We start from the raw sequence: 19,767 nt of genomic DNA, 5'->3' as shown, positions 1-19,767 counted from the left end.
CTTCCTATAGTATGGCGACCAAAACTGCACACAATACTCCAGATGTGGCCGCACCAGAGTCTTATACAACTGCAACATGACCTCAGTACTCCGGAACTCAATTCCTCTACCAATAAAAGCCAGTACGCCATATGCCTTCTTCACCGCACTATTTACCTGGGTGGCAACTTTCAAAGATTTGTGTACATGGACACCAAGATCCCTCTGCTCATCCACACTACCAAGTATCTGACCGTTAGCCCAGTACCCCATCTTTTTATTACTCTTACCAAAGTGAATCACCTCACACTTAGCTACATTGAACTCCATTTGCCACCTTTCTGCCCAGTTCTGCAGCTTATCTCTATCCCGCTGTAACCTGCCACATCCTTCCTCACTGTCTACAACTCCTCCGACTTTCGTATCATCCGCAAACTTGCTCACCCAACTTTCTAACCCCGCATCCAGGTCATTTATAAAAATGACAAACAGCAATGGTCCCACTTGCGGAACACCGTTAGTGACGGCACTCCAAGATGAACCTTTGCCATCAACTACTATCCTCTGTCTTCTTCCAGCCAGCCAACTCCTAATCCAAACCTCCAACTCACCCTCAATGCCATACCTCCGTATTTTATGCAGTAGTCTACCATGGGGAACCTTATCAAACGCCTTACTAAAATCCATATACACCACATCTACTGCTTTCCCCTCGTCCACCTCCTTAGTCACCTTCTCAAAGAATTCAATAAGGTTTGTGAGGCACGACCTGCCCTTCACAAAAGCATGCTGACTATCCTTGATCACATTATTCCTATCCAGATGTTCATAAATCCTATCCCTTACAATTCTCTCTAAGATTTTGCCCACAACAGAAGTGAGACTCACCGGCCTATAGTTACTAGGGTTATCCCTACTCCCCTTCTTGAACAAGGGAACCACATTTGCTAGCCTCCAATCTTCTGGCACTACTCCTGTAGACAACGAGGACATAAAAATCAAGGCCAATGGCTCTGCAATCTCCTCCCTTGCTTCCCAGAGAATCCTAGGATAAATGCCATCAGGCCCAGCGGACTTATCTATTTTCACCCTTTCCAGAATTTCCAACACCTCTTCTCTACATACCTCAAAGCCATCCATTCTACTTAATTGTGACTCAGTACTCACATTGACAACAATGTCCTGTTCCTGATTGAATACTGACGAAAAGTATTCATTCAGTGTCTCCCCGATCTCTTCAGCCTCCACACGCAACTTCCCACTACTATCCTTGACTGGACCTATTCCTACCCTAGTCATTCTTTTATTCCTGACATACCTATAGAAAGCCTTAGGGTTTTCCCTAATCCTACCAACTAAGGACTAAAGGACTAACTTATGATCATATGTGCTTAGCACATAGGTCACCCGATAAAGCTACATCTTTGAGGTGCCTTATAATGTTTTGGAATTTTGTTTTTTTTCATTGGTATTGTATTTTATTTACTTGTGTCTACACTTAGAATGTTTGCAGTGTGAAAAAAATTGATATGATTAGTGTCAGAGATTATTTTGTCTAAAATATGATTGCTTGTAAATTTGTTTGCTGATGTATGGTGCAAAGTATGATTTTGTGGTGAAATTATGATTGCAGAAAATATTATTTTAGCTTTAGAACAGTTGGACAACAAAAACTTGAAATAGGTATTAGATAACAAAAAGGTGATATGCACTCAACTGGTAAGAAAGAAGAAAATCAATAAATATTGGTAAATACTTGGGTCACGATAATGAGGGCTGGAGTTGACCAGTTTGAACTGTAGGGAGAGGCTGAATAGACTGGAACTATTTTCCCTGGAGTCACAGAGGATGAGGGATGACCTTAAAGAAGTTTATAAAATCATTAAAGGGCATGGATAAGGTCAATACACAAGGTCTTTTTCCCAGGGTAGGGGAGTCCAAAACTAGAGGGCATAGATATAAGGTGAGAGCGGAAAGATATTAAACAGATCTAAGGGGCAACCTTTTCATGCAAAGGATGGTGCGTGTATGGAATAAGCTGCCAGAGGAAGTGGTGGAGGCTGGTACAATTAAACCATTTAAAAGGCATCTAGATGCGTACATGAATAGGAAGGGTGGAGAGGGATATGGGCTGAATGCTGGCAAATGGGACTAGCTTAATTTCGGATATCTGGTTGGCATGGATGAGTTGGACCGAAGGGTCTGTTTCCATTTCAGTATGAGTCTATGAGTATTCCACTACATCAAAAGAAATAATGTAGAAAATATATTTCCCTTGTCCTAGTTCAGTGTGATTCAATACTGGATACTTCCATGTGATGTACAATATAATTTTATTTGCAATTGTTCTATAGAGCAAAAGACGCTCTTTTTAATTGTACTTGTTGTGCAGATCAAGAAATGTTTAGAATGTATGATTTATATAATATTACTGAGATTTGTTTTTTTTTAGTCTGTGAGCTTCGATCTCCTTCTATGAGTGACTTTTTATGGGGTTTGGAGAATTCTGGCTGGTTGAAGCATATTAAAGCCATTATGGATGCTGGAATATTTATTGCAAAAGTAAGATAATTGATCTAAACTTGCTCCAATGATACTGTTTCGAGTTTTTCTTTTTGTGTTTTGTTTTCTCTTACATTGCCACCATCCTCATCTCTGAGGTGGGACAGCCAGAGGTCACATGACACCAGGTAATAGTCCAGCAGGTTTATTTGAAATCACATGCTTTTGGAGCATTGCTCTTTCATCAGCTGAAGTGTTCGTGAACCTGGTGTCATGTGACTTTTGACTGTCCGCTCCAGTCCGAAACCAGCACCTCCACATTGTGGGACAGTCAACATAGGAAAATCTCATTAAAGTTTTGCATGCTGCAGACTAAATTCAATTGTTTTATTTACACATTAGAAAATATGTTGGACAAGATTAAAAACAAAATGACACTTCACAGAACAATGCTCAAATATAAATATAGAAAAGTCTTTCTAAAGAGCCCTGAGTAAGCTCTGGTTTTGTTCAACATAAGAAGTCTGTATTTTCATGTTGCAAATTATAAACCATCTTCAGCATTGTTTTTTAGCTTCTTAAAGAACAAAACACAATTTTGTTAATATATCACCACCATTTGATATGGGGTTCCTTATCCTGATCTGCTGAAGTTGGGCCATGTGGTTGCGAGAACATAGCCTTTACATTCTTTTGATGTAAATATGATGTAATATTTTGTTATTTCAGGCAGTTGCTGAGGAAGCAGCCAGTGTTTTAGTTCACTGCTCAGATGGTTGGGATAGGACAGCACAGGTTTGCTCCATTGCAGGCCTGCTACTTGACCCATTTTACAGAACCTTAAAGGGATTCATGGTAAGCAGAGTACAATGCAACAAAGGATAAAGGGGAGCAGATAGATGCAAGTCAATGTCAATGTTTTTAATAGTGGTTTTTAAAAAAATGTTTTTAAACCCTTAATTTGAAAACTCAAATGTGCTGAGGTTTTTATGAATTTTTTTTTGAAAAATTGTTTGTGGGATGTGGGCATTGTTGGTTAGGGCTGAATTTATTGCTGATCCTTAATTGCTTTGAGAAGATGGTGTACAGCTGGCTCCTTGAACACCTATGGTCCTTGGGGAGTAGGGACACTTACAGTGCTGTTAGGAAGGGAGTTCTAGGAATTTGACCCAGTGGCAATGAAGGCACAGTAATGTAGTTACAAGACTATTTATTAATGAATTGAAGCAAATAGAGAAGGCTAGGCTGACGATGTGTTGCAGCTGCAATATGTGGGAGTTGACAGACACAAGTGCTATCTACCATGACCACATCTATATCAAGTATTACTTGCTTAAGGAACTTTGACTCAGAGTTGTTGAGCTGGAGTCTGAGCTGCAGATACTACAACATATCAGGGTGAGACAGAAGACCCTGGATACTGTTTCAGGATACAGTCTTACTCCTTAGATAAACTACATCAACTTTGGACTGTGGTCAGGGATAGGTTTGGTGTGACTATGAGTGAATAATCTGGGGATCCAGAATGTCACTTTGAAGAAATGTGAGCCAATGCTCTTGTCTAATAGGTAAGAGGTTTTTGCTGCTGATGTAGACAAAAGCACAGACTGCAGGTAGGATGAGCAAACTGACCTTACTGTGTCCAGAGTCCCATTCTGGGGAGGTGTATTAAAAAGGATAGCATAGTTAAAGGAATGGGTACTGTTCTTTACAGCGAAGATAGCGATTCAATGTCTGTGCTGCCTTCCTAGTGTGAAAAGGAATCTTTTCTGGGTTGGAGAGGAACTTGAAGTGAGAGGGGAAGTTGTTGTGATCCACATCGGTACCAATGACAGGTACAACTAGGAAAGAAGCTCTGCTGGAGGATTTTGAGCAGTTCAGGGGTGAATTTAAAAGCAGAACCACAAAGCTAACGATCTCTGCATTACTACCTGATCCATATGAAAATTAGCGGAAGGTGAATAATATTGGTAAATGTGTGGCTCAAAGATTTGTGTGGGAGAAATGGATTCCAATTCATAGGGCACTGACATTAATACTGAGGAAAGAGAGAGGGCTTCATTTAAATCATGCAGGGACCAGTGTCCTGGTGAATAGTAGAACTAGGGTTGAATTCAGGATTGAAACTAATTAGAGGGCAGGGAGTGGGTTCACTTGAAGAGACGTTTAATAAATCAAAAAGAAACAGGAGAGCAGAGGTGCATGGCAGTGGAGATGCAAATGCAAATCAAAGTGAGAAAATGTGTAGAAAATATATGCAGAAGTATATATTAAATATTAGAACCAGAGTAAGTAATAAAGTCAAGGCTTAAAGCTCTTTATCTGAATGCATGTGGCATTTGTAATAATTTACGAGAGACAGCACGAATAGAAATCATTGAATATACTTGATTGCCAGAGATATGGTTACAGGGTGACCCAAGACTGAGAATGTCAAGCCTGGGAATTCAGTATTTCAAGGGCATTGAATATTTTGGAAGAATAAACAAAAATGAACAAGATATGGGCTAGCTGTTAATTAAAGAAGATACCAGTTTTGTGGTACATAATGCTAGAAATGCAACAGATATAGAATCAGTTTGGGTGGAAATAAGGCATAACAAGAGGAATAAGTCATGTTGGGAGTCATTGTGTAGGCTTCTGAAGAGTTGCCTCACTATAGGACAAAGTATAAATCGAGAATAATGGAGGCTAGTAAGAATGGTCCTGTAATTGTTGTGGGTGATTTAACCTGCATATAGACTGGACAGAAGAGATAAACAAGGGTGAAATGGAAGAAAAATGTGTAGAGTGCATCAGGGACAGTTTCTTAGAGCAGTACATTGCAAAATCTATCTGGGAACAGACCATTTTGGATCCAGTATAGATTTGGTATAAAATGAGTTGGTTGACTTGCTGAAGAAGCCACAGTATTGGAGAATTCAACGAGGATAATGTCACTGAATTTTAGTGGGGGGGTTGTTAGATTCACTCATGTTTGAGATGGTTATTATCTGGAACTTAGGGAGTATGTGTTAGTTGCCATTTACCAGGATGTATCCATGCCAGATCCCTGCCTGGGCAAATGTGGAGGATTGGCAAGAAAGGAGTATCTGGCTGTGAAACTAACTATCAAATCCAAAAATGAGGATTTATATGAAGGTCACTGTGGCAACTCGTATAACACAGGGAAAAGCTGAATGAGAAACCATAGCTGTCTGGACAAAAACAGAAATTTCTGGAGATACTTAGCAGAATCATGTGGAGATAGAAACCAAGTGAATATTTTGAGTTCAGTGGGCCTCCTTCAGAATTGATGGCATTTTGGAAAAAGTGGTTTTATCTTGATGGCCGGGCGTGGAGGGAGTTGGGTGAAAGGAATAGAGGAGTAAACAGACAGGTGGAGATGGAGCCCAGAGAGAGAAATTGGACAGACAAAGGAATTGTTGATAGTAAGCCAGGGAAGAAGAAAAGCTAGATGGGTGATAGTTGGGATTATGAGAGGGTGAAAATGGGATAGCTGTACTGAAAGCAACCCATTTCATGACAGGACCTGGGGTGGACAGGGGTGGATAAAAGACTTGAAGGAGTTGTTCAGGCTCAAAAATAACTGAACTCGATATTGAGTCCTGAAGGCTACTATGTCTCCAAGTGGAAAATGAGATTCTATTCTCCCAGCTTGCGCTGAGCCTTACTGGAGCACTGCAGCAGCCCAAGACAGATATCTGGGCTAGGGGAAGACTGGAAGTTCTTAGACTTCTCAACATTGAAAGCAAATGATTGAGAATCACCTTATGAGGGGAGGGATTTTTGCTTACATTTAAGGTAAATGGAATGCAAAGAGTAAACTTTGAGCACAATTGCAGTCTAAATCATGATACTAGAACAAAGGGACATAATTCCATCTAATAAAGCATAAATTTGGGGCTAATATTGAAAAGTTAGTTTTAATATGCAGTGTTTCATATGACTGCTATGATTTATAGTGATGGAAAAATTCCTTAACACAATTTTATGCACGCTTAGAAACCTTAACCTGTGGAGTTGGTGACATTTTGAGGAGCAATCAGGAGCTAGAATTCCTGGCAATGCAGTACCAACAGCATGTGTACCTTAAAAACTAATAGCAGAATATTACAAATTTAGAGTTGCATCCATTTCACTAGATCAACTGTTATAAAAATAGATGAAGTCAAGTGTATAATGTATCCACAAAAACTGTTCAAGGTGACATTGTTCTGATGGTCCCACTGTGATTATTCTGAATCAGAAAGTGGGAATAATCAGAATGGTCCCTTGTGAATGACTGAAGCCCTATCTGTACCTATTAGGTTCCATGGTGGAAATTCTAAGTGTGAAATGACTTGGCATGTCCTGAGGTTATTAACAAGTGTAATTTATTTATTTATTTCTTAATGCACATTGACTAGTTATTCTATTTTTCAACCATAATATGAGGGATTTGTAAAATCAATTGCTTTACGTCATTGTCATGATTGTAATTTTGTAACGTCCTTTTCATAATGTTAATATAGGTTTTAATTGAAAAAGATTGGGTTTCTTTTGGACACAAGTTTAATCACAGGTAAGCATAATCATCAATATTTAATTATATTCCTTAAAGTATATTCATATTCTTTCCTAATACCAAAAAAGATTGATTAAATTTTTTAAAAATATCAAATATAATCAGTGTTCAAGAAATTCAAGTCCCCAAAGAAGAAATATTCATTATATTGGTAAGTTGAATAGTTATGATGACAGATTTGTTCTGCATTTTCCTTCTATGTTATTTCTCAGATACAATTATGGATAGCTTATCTCTTCCAATGCTTTTTGTAGTTGCTTGCCATACTCAATGCTAGGCATCTGCGTTCATGGCAAATTAAGTCCTGCAATGTTTTCCTCTGCATCCAGTGTCTGATAGCGTAATTGATTTGGGAACGTACTTACTGTTGCTGAGAAGGAGAAGCTTTTCCACACTCATCGGGAGGCTGCATGAATGGCAACTTTTAGAGGGAACAATTTATATTTTGTGAAGTGGGGTTGGCAAGTGGACCTTGATATTCCTGGCGAATCAGGACCAGTTGCCCCCAAAACCTTTGTTTAAATTTTTTTTAGAAACAGTACTTCTTAAATCTAGAACTGTTACAGGGAATGCACCAGAGAACACTGACTTCAACCTTAGCATAACTGGGTCCTTGAATATACATAGTTTCTAGCAAGTGTAAATGAGCCACAATGTGAGCCCAAATGGTAGTCTTAAAAAGTTGTTAGAATTATTAACACACTCAGGCTTATTGAGTAAGTACTGATCAATCTTCGAACCACATTAAATGCTGAATGTTACAGGTGAAATTTTTCCCTCCATGGTGTGGCATGAGCAGTGGTAGAAAAGATAGGAGAATATGGAGAGAAGTTTTTCAAAAATTGAAACTTGGTATCGAGAAAAGTGTTTGCAGTTTTCCCCACAAACCTTAAAGGGTGACTTTACAATTTCGCCATTGAGCAGCACTACCTTATTTCAATATATTTACATCTGATTAAAGGCCTAACTCTCCTTATTTATATGCCACTTCCAATTCTGGTCTCCTTCCCAGATGGCACAAATTCCTAACATAAAATCAGAGCGAGTCTTCATCAAGTGCTTGTCGTAATCCTTATGCAAGTACTGCTTCACAACAATGTCACCGCATGCTGCATGCTCGATTCTTTGAATATAGAAGTTGGTTGTGGCAAACCAGCAGCCTGTCCATATTATGCCTGTCCTCAGTCAATTCAGACACCACATTAGCCTTTCAGCAATTTACTTTGGAGCTCAGAGCTACCTAAAACTTTCATACATCTGCGAGGTTTCTTTGCATGTAGCAGAACAAATGCATTTTATTCATCTACACAGATGTATTTTAGTGCAGAGGAACATGCAGCTTTTCTTGTTAGGGAGCAGTGAAGGGAGTCAACATGTCATTGTGTGGCAATATCACAAATGCAGCCTACGGCCGCAGTTCATGCAACAAATTGCATGAGTTTCAAGCAGATGATCATGTGTGAATGTCAGAGAGGGATTGAGTATCATGGAAGTAGATGGAAAAGCAGTTAGTAATAATGTGCAAGCAGGAGAGTTTGTGTGGTGTCACCAGTGAGTGAATAGCAAGTGCAGAGGGCAGGATTTGTGAGGAGGAAGTGGGTGAGAGACATTGAATGGAAATGATGCAAAATGTTGAGAATTGTAGTCCATGAGCCTTTGTAAGAGGTGTGTGTAGTGGTATAGTAAGTACATGGTAGCGCTCTGTGATGTTAAAGACAGAATATGGTGGCATTTAATGTTGGGGAGCACAGATCATTGACCTTTTCTCTGTACTGCTGGGCATCCTACTTCACTCAGGACACAGCACTGACTCTGGTGACAATTTGGGTTCAAATTAGCATGGACTGGTGGTGTGGACTTCTGTGCTAATCTTGTCCCTTGTGCTAATCTTGTCCCTTGCTGAGCTTGTTCGGTGAAGACAGACACAAAAAGTCAGTTAGCTTTTCTAATATCTCCCTATTCTCCATTATTAATTATCCTAATTCTGTAAGCGGCCCATTTCTTTTATTGGTCAGATATTTTCTGTTCATGAACCTGTGGAAATATTTACAGTCTTTTTTTGATTTTCATTTACTTGCCTGAATAGATCTAATATCTGTTTTGGTGGATAAATCCCCAGGGCCTGATCAGGTGTACCCAAGAACTCTGTGGGAAGCTAGAGAAGTGATTGCTGGGCCTCTTGCTGAGATATTTGTAACATTGATAGTCACAGGTGAGGTGCTGGAAGACTGGAGGTTGACAAATGTGGTGCCACTGTTTAAGAAGGGCGGTAAAGACAAGCCAGGGAACTATAGACCGGTGAGCCTGACCTCTGTGGTGGGCAAGTTGTTGGATGGAATCCTGAAGGACAGGATGTACATGTATTTGGAAAGGCAAGGACTGATTAGGGGTAGTCAACATGGCTTTGTGTGTGGGAAATCATGTCTCACAAATTTGATTGAGTTTTTTTGAAGAAGTAACAAAGAGGATTGATGAGGGCAGAGCGGTAGATGTGATCCATATGGACTTCAGTAAGGGGTTCGACAAGGTTCCCCATGGGAGACTGAGTAGCAAGGTTAGATCTCATGGAATACAGGGAGAACTGGCCATTCGGATACAGAACTGGTTCAGAGGTAAAAGACAGAGGGTGGTGGTGGAGGGTTGTTTTTCCACTGGGGGCCTGTGACCAGTGGAGTGCCACAAGGATCGGTGCTGGGTCCTCTACTTTTTGTCATTTACGTAAATGATTTGGATGTGAGCATAAGAGGTGCAGTTAGTAAGTTTGCAGATTACACCAAAATTGGAGGTGTAGTGGACAGCGAAGAGGGTTACCTCAGAATACAACAGGATCTGGACCAGATGGGCCAATGGGCTGAGATGTGGCAGATGGAGTTTAATTCAGATAAATGCGAGGTGCTGCATTTTGGGAAAGCAAATCTTAGCAGGACTTATACACTTAATGGTAAGGTCCTAGGGAGTGTTGCTGAACAAAGAGAACTTGGAGTGCAGGTTCATAGCTCCTTGAAAGTGGACTCGCAGGTAGAAAGGATAGTGAAGAAGGCTTTTGGTATGCTTTCCTTTATTTGTCAGAGAATTGAGTACAGGAGTTGGGAGGTCATGTTGCGGCTGTACAGGACATTGGTGAGGCCACTGTTGGAATATTGCATGCAATTCTGGTCTCCTTCCTATTGGAAAGATGTTGTGAAACTTGAAAGGGTTCAGAAAAGATTTACAAGGATGTTGCCAGGGTTGGAGGATTTGAGCTATAGGGAAAGGCTGAACAGGCTGGGGCTATTTTCCCTGGAACATCGGATGCTGAGGGGTGACCTTATAAAGGTTTACAAAATTATGAGGGGCATGGATAGGATAAATAGACAAAGTCTTTTCCCTGGGGTCGGGGAGTCCAGAATTAGAGGGCATAGGTTTAGGGTGAGAGGGGAAAGATATCAAAGAGACCTAAGGGGCAACTTTTTATAACATAGAACATAGAACAATACAGCACAGAACAGGCCCTTCGGCCCACGATGTTGTGCCGAACATTTGTCCTAGCTTAAGCACCCATCCATGTACCTATCCAATTGCCGCTTAAAGGTCACCAAAGATTCTGACTCTACCACTCCCACAGGCAGCGCATTCCATGCCCCCACCACTCTCTGGGTAAAGAACCCACCCCTGACATCTCCCCTATACCTTCCACTCTTCACCTTAAATTTATGTCCCCTTGTAACACTCTGTTATACCCGGGGAAAAAGTTTCTGACTGTCTACTCTATCTATTCCTCTGATCATCTTATAAACCTCTATCAAGTCACCCCTCATCCTTCGCCGTTCCAACGAGAAAAGGCCTAGCACTCTCAACCTATCCTCGTACGACCTATTCTCCATTCCAGGCAACATCCTGGTAAATCTTCTCTGCACCCTCTCCAAAGCTTCCACATCTTTCCTAAAGTGAGGCGACCAGAACTGCACACAGTACTTCAAATGTGGCCTAACCAAAGTCCTGTACAGTTGCAACATCACTTCACGACTCTTGAATTAAATCCCTCTGCTAATGAACGCTAATACACCATAGGCCTTCTTACAAGCTCTATCCACCTGAGTGGCAACTTTCAAAGACCTATGAACATAGACCCCAAATTCCCTCTGTTCCTCCACCTCACTAAGAACCCTACCGTTAACTCTGTATTCCGCATTCTTATTTGTCTTTCTAAAATGGACAACCTCACACTTGGCAGGGTTGAACTCCATCTGTCACTCCTCAGCCCAGCTCTGCATCATATCCAAGTCCCTTTGCAGCCGACAAGAGCCCTCCTCACTATCCACAACTCCACCAATCTTTGTATCATCTGCAAATTTACTGACCCACCCTTCGACTCCCTCATCCAAATCATTAATAAAAATTACGAACAGCAGAGGACCCAGAACTGATCCCTGCGGAACTGGACTTGTAACTGGGCTCCAGGCTGAATATTTACCATCTACCACCACTTTCTGACTTCGACCGGTTAGCCAGTTTTCTATCCAATTGGCCAAATTTCCCTCTATCCCATGCCTCCTGACTTTCCGCATAAGCCTACCATGGGGAACCTTATCAAATGCCTTACTAAAATCCATGTATACTACATCCACTGCTCTACCCTCATCCACATGCTTGGTCACCTCCTCAAAGAATTCAATCAGACTTGTAAGGCAAGACCTACCCTTCACAAATCCGTGCTGGCTGCACCTAATCAAGCAGTGCCTTTCCAGATACTCATAAATCCTAACCCTCAGTACCCTTTCCATTACTTTGCCTACCACCGAAGTAAGACTAACTGGCCTGTAATTCCCGGGGTTATCCCTATTCCCTTTTTTGAACAGGGGCACAACATTCTCCACTCTCCAGTCCCCTGGTACCACCCCCATTGACAGTGAAGATGAAAAGATCATTGCCAACGGTACTGCAATTTCCTCTCTTGCTTCCCACATAATCCTAGGATATATCCCATCAGGCCCGGGGGACTTGTCTATCCTCAAGTTTTTCAAAATGTCCAACACATCTTCCTTCCTAACATGTATCTACTCTAGCTTACCAGTCCATTTCACACTCTCCTCTTCAACAATACGGTTCCTCTCATTCGTAAATACTGAAGAAAAGTACTCATTCAAGACCTCTCCTATCTCTTCCGACTCAATACACAGTCTCCCACTACTGTCCTTGATTGGACCTACCCTCGTTCTCGTCATTCTCATGTTTCTCACATACGGATAAAATGCCTTTGGGTTATCCTTGATCCTATCCGCCAGAGATTTTTCATGCCCTCTCTTGGCTCTCCTAATCCCTTTCTTCAGGTCCCTCCTTGCTATCCTGTATCCCTCCACTGCTCTGTCTGAACCCTGTTTCCTCAACCTTATGTAAACCTCCTTCTTCCTCTTTACAAGACATTCAACCTCCCTCGTCAACCAAGGTTCCCTCACACGACCATTTCTTTCCTGCCTGACCGGTACATACATATCAAGGACACGTTGTATCTGTTCCTTGAAAAAGTTCCACATTTCCACGACATCCTTCCCCGACAGCCTATGCTCCCAACTTATGCTCCTCAGATCCTGTCTTACAGCATCGTAATTACCCTTCCCCCAATTGTAAAACCTACCCTGTTGCACGCACCTATCTCTCTCCATAACTAAGGTGAAAGTCACAGAATTGTGGTCACCATCACCAAAATGTTCACCCACTAACAAGCCCATCACTTGTCCCGGTTCATTACCAAAATGGCCTCCCCTCTGGTCGGACAATCTACATACTGTGTTAGAAAAGCTTCCTGGACACACTGCACAAACACCGCCCCATCCAATCTACTTGATCTAAAGAGCTTCCAATCAGTATTTGGGAAGTTGAAATCGCCCATGACTACTACCCTGTGGCTTCTGCACCTTTCCAAAATCTGTTTCCCAATCTGTTTCTCCACATCTCTGCTGCTATTGGGGGGGCCTATAGTAAACACCCAACAAGGTGACTGCACCTTTCCTATTTCTGACTTCAGCCCATACTACCTCTAAAGGCAGATCCCCCTCGAACTGCCTTTCTGCAGCTGTTATACCATTTCTAATTAGCAACGCCACCCCCCCCCTCCTTTTTTACCACCCTCCCTAATCCTACTGAAACATCTGTAACCAGGAACCTCCAACAACCATTCTTGTCCCTCTTCTAGCCACGTTTCCGTGATGGCCACAACATCGTAGTCCCAGGTACCTATTCACGCCTTAAGTTCACCGACCTTATTTCTGATACTCCATGCGTTGAAGTATACGCACTTGAACCCATCTCTGTGTCCGCAAGTATTCCCTGTCAATGCTACCTTCTTCACAGCCTCCCCACACACTTGGACATCCTGACAAACAGCTAGCCTACTTGCTGGACGACAAGTCCGGATCCCATCCCCCTGCCAAATTAGTTTAAACCCCCCCGAAGATAGCTAGCAAACCTACCCCCCAGGATATTGGTGCCCTTCTGGTTCAGGTGCAACCCGTCCAGCTTGTACAGGTCCCACCTTCCCCAGAATGCAGTCCAATTGTCCAAATACCTGAAGCCCTCCCTCCTACACCATCCTTGCAGCCATGTGTTCAACTGCACTCTCTCCCTATTCCTTGCCTCACTGTCACGTGGCACCGGCAACAACCCAGAGATGACGACTCTGTCTGTCCTAGCTTTCAGCTTCCAGCCTAACTCCCTGAGCTCTTGAATTACCTCCCCACCTCTCTTCCTACCTATGTCGTTGGTGCCAACGTGCACCACGACCTCTGGCTGCACACCTTCCCCCTTAAGGATTCTGAAGACACGGTCCGAGACGTCTCGGACCCTGGCACCCGGGACGCAACAAACCATCCGAGAGTCTCGCCCATGCCCACAGAATCGCCTGTCCGTCCCTCTAACTAGAGAGTCTCCTATAACTACAGCTCTCCTCCTCTCCCTCTTTCCCTTCTGAGTCTCAGAGCCAGACCTCACGCCACAGACCCGGTCACTGCAGCTTACCCCTGCTAGGCTGTCCCCCCCCACCAGTATCCAAAGCGGTATACCTATTGTTTAGGGGAATAACTTCAGGGGATCCCTGCACTGCCTGCTTCCTCCCCTTCCCACCTCTAACTGTTACCCAGCTACCTCTGTTCTCTGGCGTAACTATGTCCCTGTAGCTTCTATCTATCACCTTCTCAGCCTCTCGAATAATCCTCAGTTCATCCAACTCCAGTTCCAGTTCCCTAACTCATTCTGTGAGGAGCAGAATCTGACTGCATTTCCTGCAGATGAAGTCGGCAGGAGTATCGGTGGTCACCCCTACCTCAAACATCCGGCAGGAAGAACATTCCACTGCCTGCGCTGCCATTACTCTACACTTTGTCTCCAAAGCAAGAACACTGAGTAGCTTACCTGTGAACTTTAAAGTTAGATTAGAGGAGGAGGATGGGAGGGAGGCCCTACTATGTAGGGCCTGGGGTATAGAACACACCCACTCAAATATCAATCACTTACCTTCCCGACCAGCTCTGCGCTCCAACCTCACTTCCGCCCAGCTCGCGCCGCTCTCTGCTGAGAAAAGGCGAGGGTGGTACATGTGTGGAAGGAGCTGCCAGAGGATGTGGTGGAGGCTGGTACAATTGCAACATTTAAGAGGCATTTGGATGGGTATATGAATAGGAAGGGTTTGGAGGAATATGGGCCGGGTGCTGGCAGGTGGGATTAGATTGGGTTGGGATATCTGGTCGGCATGGACAGGTTGGACCGAATGGTCTGTTTCCAAGCTGTACATCTCTATGACTCTATGACTATCCCACATCTTTGTCACTCGTTGCCCAATCAACTAGCTAGGCAAAGCTTTCAATTGAAGTTCAGGATACATTAGAAATGGAAAATAAATGGTAAAATTAAGAGAGTAGTTGCATGATTGGCATATCGAGAAAATCAATGGATCATTCTGAGAACTAAAAGATATTCTTGTAATGTAAATAAGCTCAATATTTACATTTTCTAATCTATCCAGAAGTAAATTTGCATAGAATGTCAAATATTTGGAATTCCATTACCAGTAATTGAAATTTTAAAAGCATAACTGATGAATATAAGACTGAAGAAAGTATTAGGTTGTGTTAGCACATATACATTTGAAGATTCAGAGGTTTACAGGCAATAACAACTCACTTTTTATATATATGTATTTGTATTAATTTGTAGTCAAATTACTATGGGCTATTTTCCACTAATATTTTGTTAAATGACATTTTTCTTAAGATTCTTTGTGTTAACTCCCTATAGCAAAAATGTTTTGAAGATATATGAAAGACAAGTTATTGAACTTCATAGTCAGTTAACGTGGTTGAAGTATAAGTGACAGTTCACTCACAGCTGAATGGTTCCTATTCATCTACAGTACACGCCAACAGAGATTCACACAGTAAACTTGGTCTGTTTCACCCAGCTCCTGACTTCATTGGCTTGGTGCAAACATGAACTCCAGAAGTGAGGTGAGTGTGACAGCCCTTGGCAGTGGGCGGCACGGTGGCACAGTGGTTAGCACTGCTGCCTCACAGCGCCTGAGACCCGGGTTCAATTCCCGCCTCAGGCGACTGACTGTGTGGAGTTTGCACGTTCTCCCCGTGTCTGTGTGGGTTTCCTCCGGGTGCTCTGGTTTCCTCCCACAGTCCAAAAAGATGTGCAGGGTCAGGTGAATTGGCCATGCTAAATTGCCCGTAGTGTTAGGTAAGGGGTAAATGTAGGGGTATGGGTGGGTTTCGCTTCGGCGGGTCGGTGTGGACTTGTTGGGCTGAAGGGCCTGTTTCCACACTGTAATGTAATCTAATCTAATCTAATTAAAGTTATATCATGACCAAGTATGACATCAAAGAGCCGAAGCAAAACTGCAATCAGTAAGCATCAGGGGTAAACCCTATGCTGTTTTGAGTCATAGCAGGCACATAGGAAAATGGTCGTGATTGTTGACGGTCAGTCATCTCTGCTCCAGGCCATCTCTACAGGAGTTCCTCAGAGTAGTGTCCTCTGCCCAACTATCTACAGCTGCTTCTTCAATAATTTTCCCTCTATCATAGAGTGAAGATATTTGCTAATGATTGCACCATGCTCAGTACCATTCGCAACTCCTCAGATATTAAAGCAATCTGGACAATATCCAGGCTTTGGTTGAAAAGTGACAAGTAACATTCCTGCCGCACAAATGCCAGGCAATGATCATCTCCAATAAAAGAGACATTCTCATCACTGCCCCTTGACATTTAATGGTGTTGCCAACACTGAATCCCTCACCATTAACAGCCTTCGGGTTACCATTGACCAGAAGCTTAAATGAACTTGCAAAATAAATGTAGTTGCCATGAGAGCAGGTCATAGGTTAGGAATACTCCAGTGACTAACTCACCTTCTGAATCCCCAGAGCCCGTTCACCATCTACAAGGCCCAAGTCAGGAGTGTGATGGAATATTCCCCACTTGTTTACATGGATGCAGCTCCAAGAACACTCAAGAAGCTTGACACCATTCAGGACAAAGCAGCCTGCCTGATTGGCACCACATCTGCAAACATCCACTCCCTCCATTATTGATGCTCCGTAGCAGCAGTGTGAACTATCTACAAGATGTACTTCAGAAATTCACTAAAAATCTATAATTCCACATCCATAAATATATCACCATACCTTCACTGTTGCTGGGTCAAAACCTTGGAGTTCCCTCCCTTAAGGGCATTGTAGGTCAACTTCCCACACATGGACTGCAGCAGTTCAAGAAGACAACTCACCACTACCTTCTCAAGGGCAACTAGAAATGGGCAGCTAGTGATGCCCTCATTCCACAAGTGAATGAAAAAATTGGAAGAAGTTTAACTAGATTAGATTCCCTACAGTGTGGAAAAGGCTCATCGGTCCAATAAAACCACACCGACCCTCCGAAGAGCAACCCACCCAGACCCATTCCACTACATTTACCCCTGACTAATACACCTAACACTACGGGCAATTTAGCATGGCCAATTCACCCAACCTGCACATCCTTGGATTGTCAGAGGAAACCCACGTAGATACGGGGAGAATGTGCAAACTCCACACAGACAGTTGCCCAAGACGGGAATTGAACCCGGGTCCCTGGCGCTGTGAGGCAGCAGTGCTAACCACTGAGCCACTGTGCCGACCTTCTTCTAGGTCATTTATAAAAATGACAAACAGCAGTGGACCCAAAGCAAGATCCTTGCGGTACACCACTAGCAACTAAACTACCACCCTCTGTCTTCTTTCAGCTCGCCAATTTCGGTTCCAACCTGTTTTTTCTTTTTAGAAAGGTAATGTTGTTGGACAGTTTCTAACATTTTACTGCATTTGTATGATTAATTGGCCTGCTTTCAATGGTTTGTTGACTTTTCCCTGAACAAATAGTGCACACGAGGTTTATATTTGAACCTGGCTTTTACTGACCTTGGATTGTTGCATCATACACCATTTTCAAACATTCTTTTAGGAAGTGAAAATCACAAACACTGTACAAGATGATTTTTTTTTAAATAAAAAAGTTTAAATTACAAAGCATTATTCAGGTACTTTAAACTCAGTGGGTTTTTTATTGAGGATAATTATCAGGTCTTAGAAGAAAGGGGTGTGCTAAAGATCCAGCAACATCTTTACAAAATATTGAAGTTGCTTGTGTGTAGAAAAATGCTACTGAAATATTTATATATCACTATATTTGTTGCTGAAGAACTTGTAATTGGAGAAAAGGAAAACTTGAAGAAAACTAAAAAAATTATTAGAACAAAATTGTGACTCCATAACAAAAGCAGCTTACTATTACCTGTAAATTTACAAGTTTGTACAAAAAGGATCACAAATATAGGAGAGTCACTAATAAATCTAATAATATTTTCAGGTGAAATTTCTTTACTTCTTTTTACCCAGTGAAAACATGGTACATATTCTTAACTTTCAGTATACAAACTTTATTCAATGTGACTGTTTTTAAAAGAAAAGTTTAAGTTTAGTGTGCTGCAAAATTGAACATTGAAGTTCAGATAACCAGGTCAGTTTCATCAAAAAAGTGCCTCACTGTCTCAGAAGGACAAAAGGATAAATTCATAAATTTAAATGAACTCAAAATCAAGTTAAACAGCCCCTAATCAGGCACTATAACAAAAAGGCAAACTAACACTCAACAGAAACTTTAAGGCCAGCATTTATTACCCTGCAGTCCATGTGCTGTAGGTAGACCTACAATGTACTTAAGGAGGGAATTCCAGGATTTTGACCCAGTGACGGCAAAGGAATAGCAATACATTTCTGAGTCAGAGTGGTGAGTGGCTTAGAGCAGAATTTGTAGGTGGTGATGTTTCTATGTATCTGCTGCCCTTGTCCTTTTCAATGGAAGTAGTTGTGGGTTTAAGAGGTGCTGTCTAAGGATGTTTGGTGAATTTCTTCAGTGTATCTTGTTGATATGTACATGCTGCTCTTGAGCATCAGTGATGGAGGTGGCTGTTTTGTCCTGGATGGTGTCAAGTTTTCGAGTGTTATTTCATGAGGTTCAAGTTGGTACTTGAGTACAATTCTGATGCTGCTGATGGTCCATAGTGCCTCATGAATGCCCAGTCTTGAGTTGCTAGATCTGTTTGATATCTGTCCCATTTTGGACAGTGATAGTGCCACACAACACGATAGAGGGTATTCACAATTTGAAGGGACTTTGTTTCCACTGGACTGTACAATGGTCACTCCAACTGATACTGTCAGGGACAGATGCATCTGCAGCCAACAGATTGATAAGTATGAGGTCAAGTATGCTTTTCCCTCTTGTTGATTCCCTCATCACCTGCTGCAGACCTAGTCTGACTAGCTCAATCAATAGTGCTGCTGCTGAGCCACTGTTAGTGATGGATATTGAAATCCCCCACCCAGAGTACATTTGCGTCTTTGAGTAATCATTTGGCAAGGCAATCATGTTTATTGCTCTTTTAGTTCAGTTTAGTGCTGAATGTAAAACGAGGCGACAGCAGGAAGGGTATAATGTCTATGCTTTAAGAACTGGAGGCTGCAGCATTGTGAAGCCTCCAAGACTGTTCCGTTTCAGGTCATGAATACAGCAAATTGACCTGCTGATTAAATGAGAGTGCAGGAGACTATTGCCATAACCTTCAGGAAGTTTGTCCCTTTGAGAGAATCCTGAGGTGTCTTTGGCATAGCACTTTCCTCAGCAGTGAAGTTGTCGTCTTGATCAGGTCTGTAATGTGTGTTTTCCAAACCAAGATAATCCTGTGAATTATGAACTGTTCTTTCTATGTATTATTTGTAATAATGTGCTATTCTGTACAACTGGAATTTTCTTGAGTGTGTTTGGGTTTTTACAAGAATACTTCAATCACAAAGTACACTTGACAGTAAACGAGGATCTAAAATGAATAGCTCCTTACCCTGCTTGCTGACATTACTGCTGCTGTATATCAGGAGATTCCTTTAACTTGGCTGCTGGATTTACATTAGAAAAGGAAGTTTTCTTCTTCTCCAACTTAAATGACCTCAGACATTTTCATTGATTTTCTTGTCCATCTGCTAATTTACAGATTAGGTTTTCCCTTTTTTTTAGGAGAGTTATTTTTGGAGAGATGATGCAAAACCTGCTCAATTATCTCTTCCTTCCTCACATCCAAAGTCCCTGTCACCCCTTCCAGGTGAAGCAGTGCTTTACTTGCTCTTCATTAGCCGACTGTATTTGGTGCTC

General features: G+C 42.1%; 1 protein-coding gene across 2 annotated transcripts in view; it reads left to right on the top strand.

Moving 5' to 3' along the window:
* Window positions 1-19,767, top strand: part of mtmr7b (myotubularin related protein 7b) — a 91,702-nt gene that overhangs the window by 41,852 nt on the left and 30,083 nt on the right. For both annotated transcript variants that reach the window (XM_043690105.2, XM_043690112.2), the window contains exons 8-10: window positions 2,432-2,541; window positions 3,211-3,336; window positions 6,996-7,045. In XM_043690105.2, coding sequence (XP_043546040.2) covers window positions 2,432-2,541; window positions 3,211-3,336; window positions 6,996-7,045 — 286 coding nt within the window. The remainder of the gene's footprint in view (window positions 1-2,431; window positions 2,542-3,210; window positions 3,337-6,995; window positions 7,046-19,767) is intronic.

The sequence above is a fragment of the Chiloscyllium plagiosum genome, unplaced genomic scaffold, assembly GCF_037043375.1.
Source record: "Chiloscyllium plagiosum isolate Xiang-an unplaced genomic scaffold, Cpla_swu_hap1 HiC_scaffold_1, whole genome shotgun sequence".
In the NCBI taxonomy this organism is placed as follows: domain Eukaryota; kingdom Metazoa; phylum Chordata; class Chondrichthyes; order Orectolobiformes; family Hemiscylliidae; genus Chiloscyllium; species Chiloscyllium plagiosum.
The sequence above is the reverse complement of the archived record's forward strand: the minus strand, read 5'-3'. Positions and strand labels throughout refer to the sequence as shown.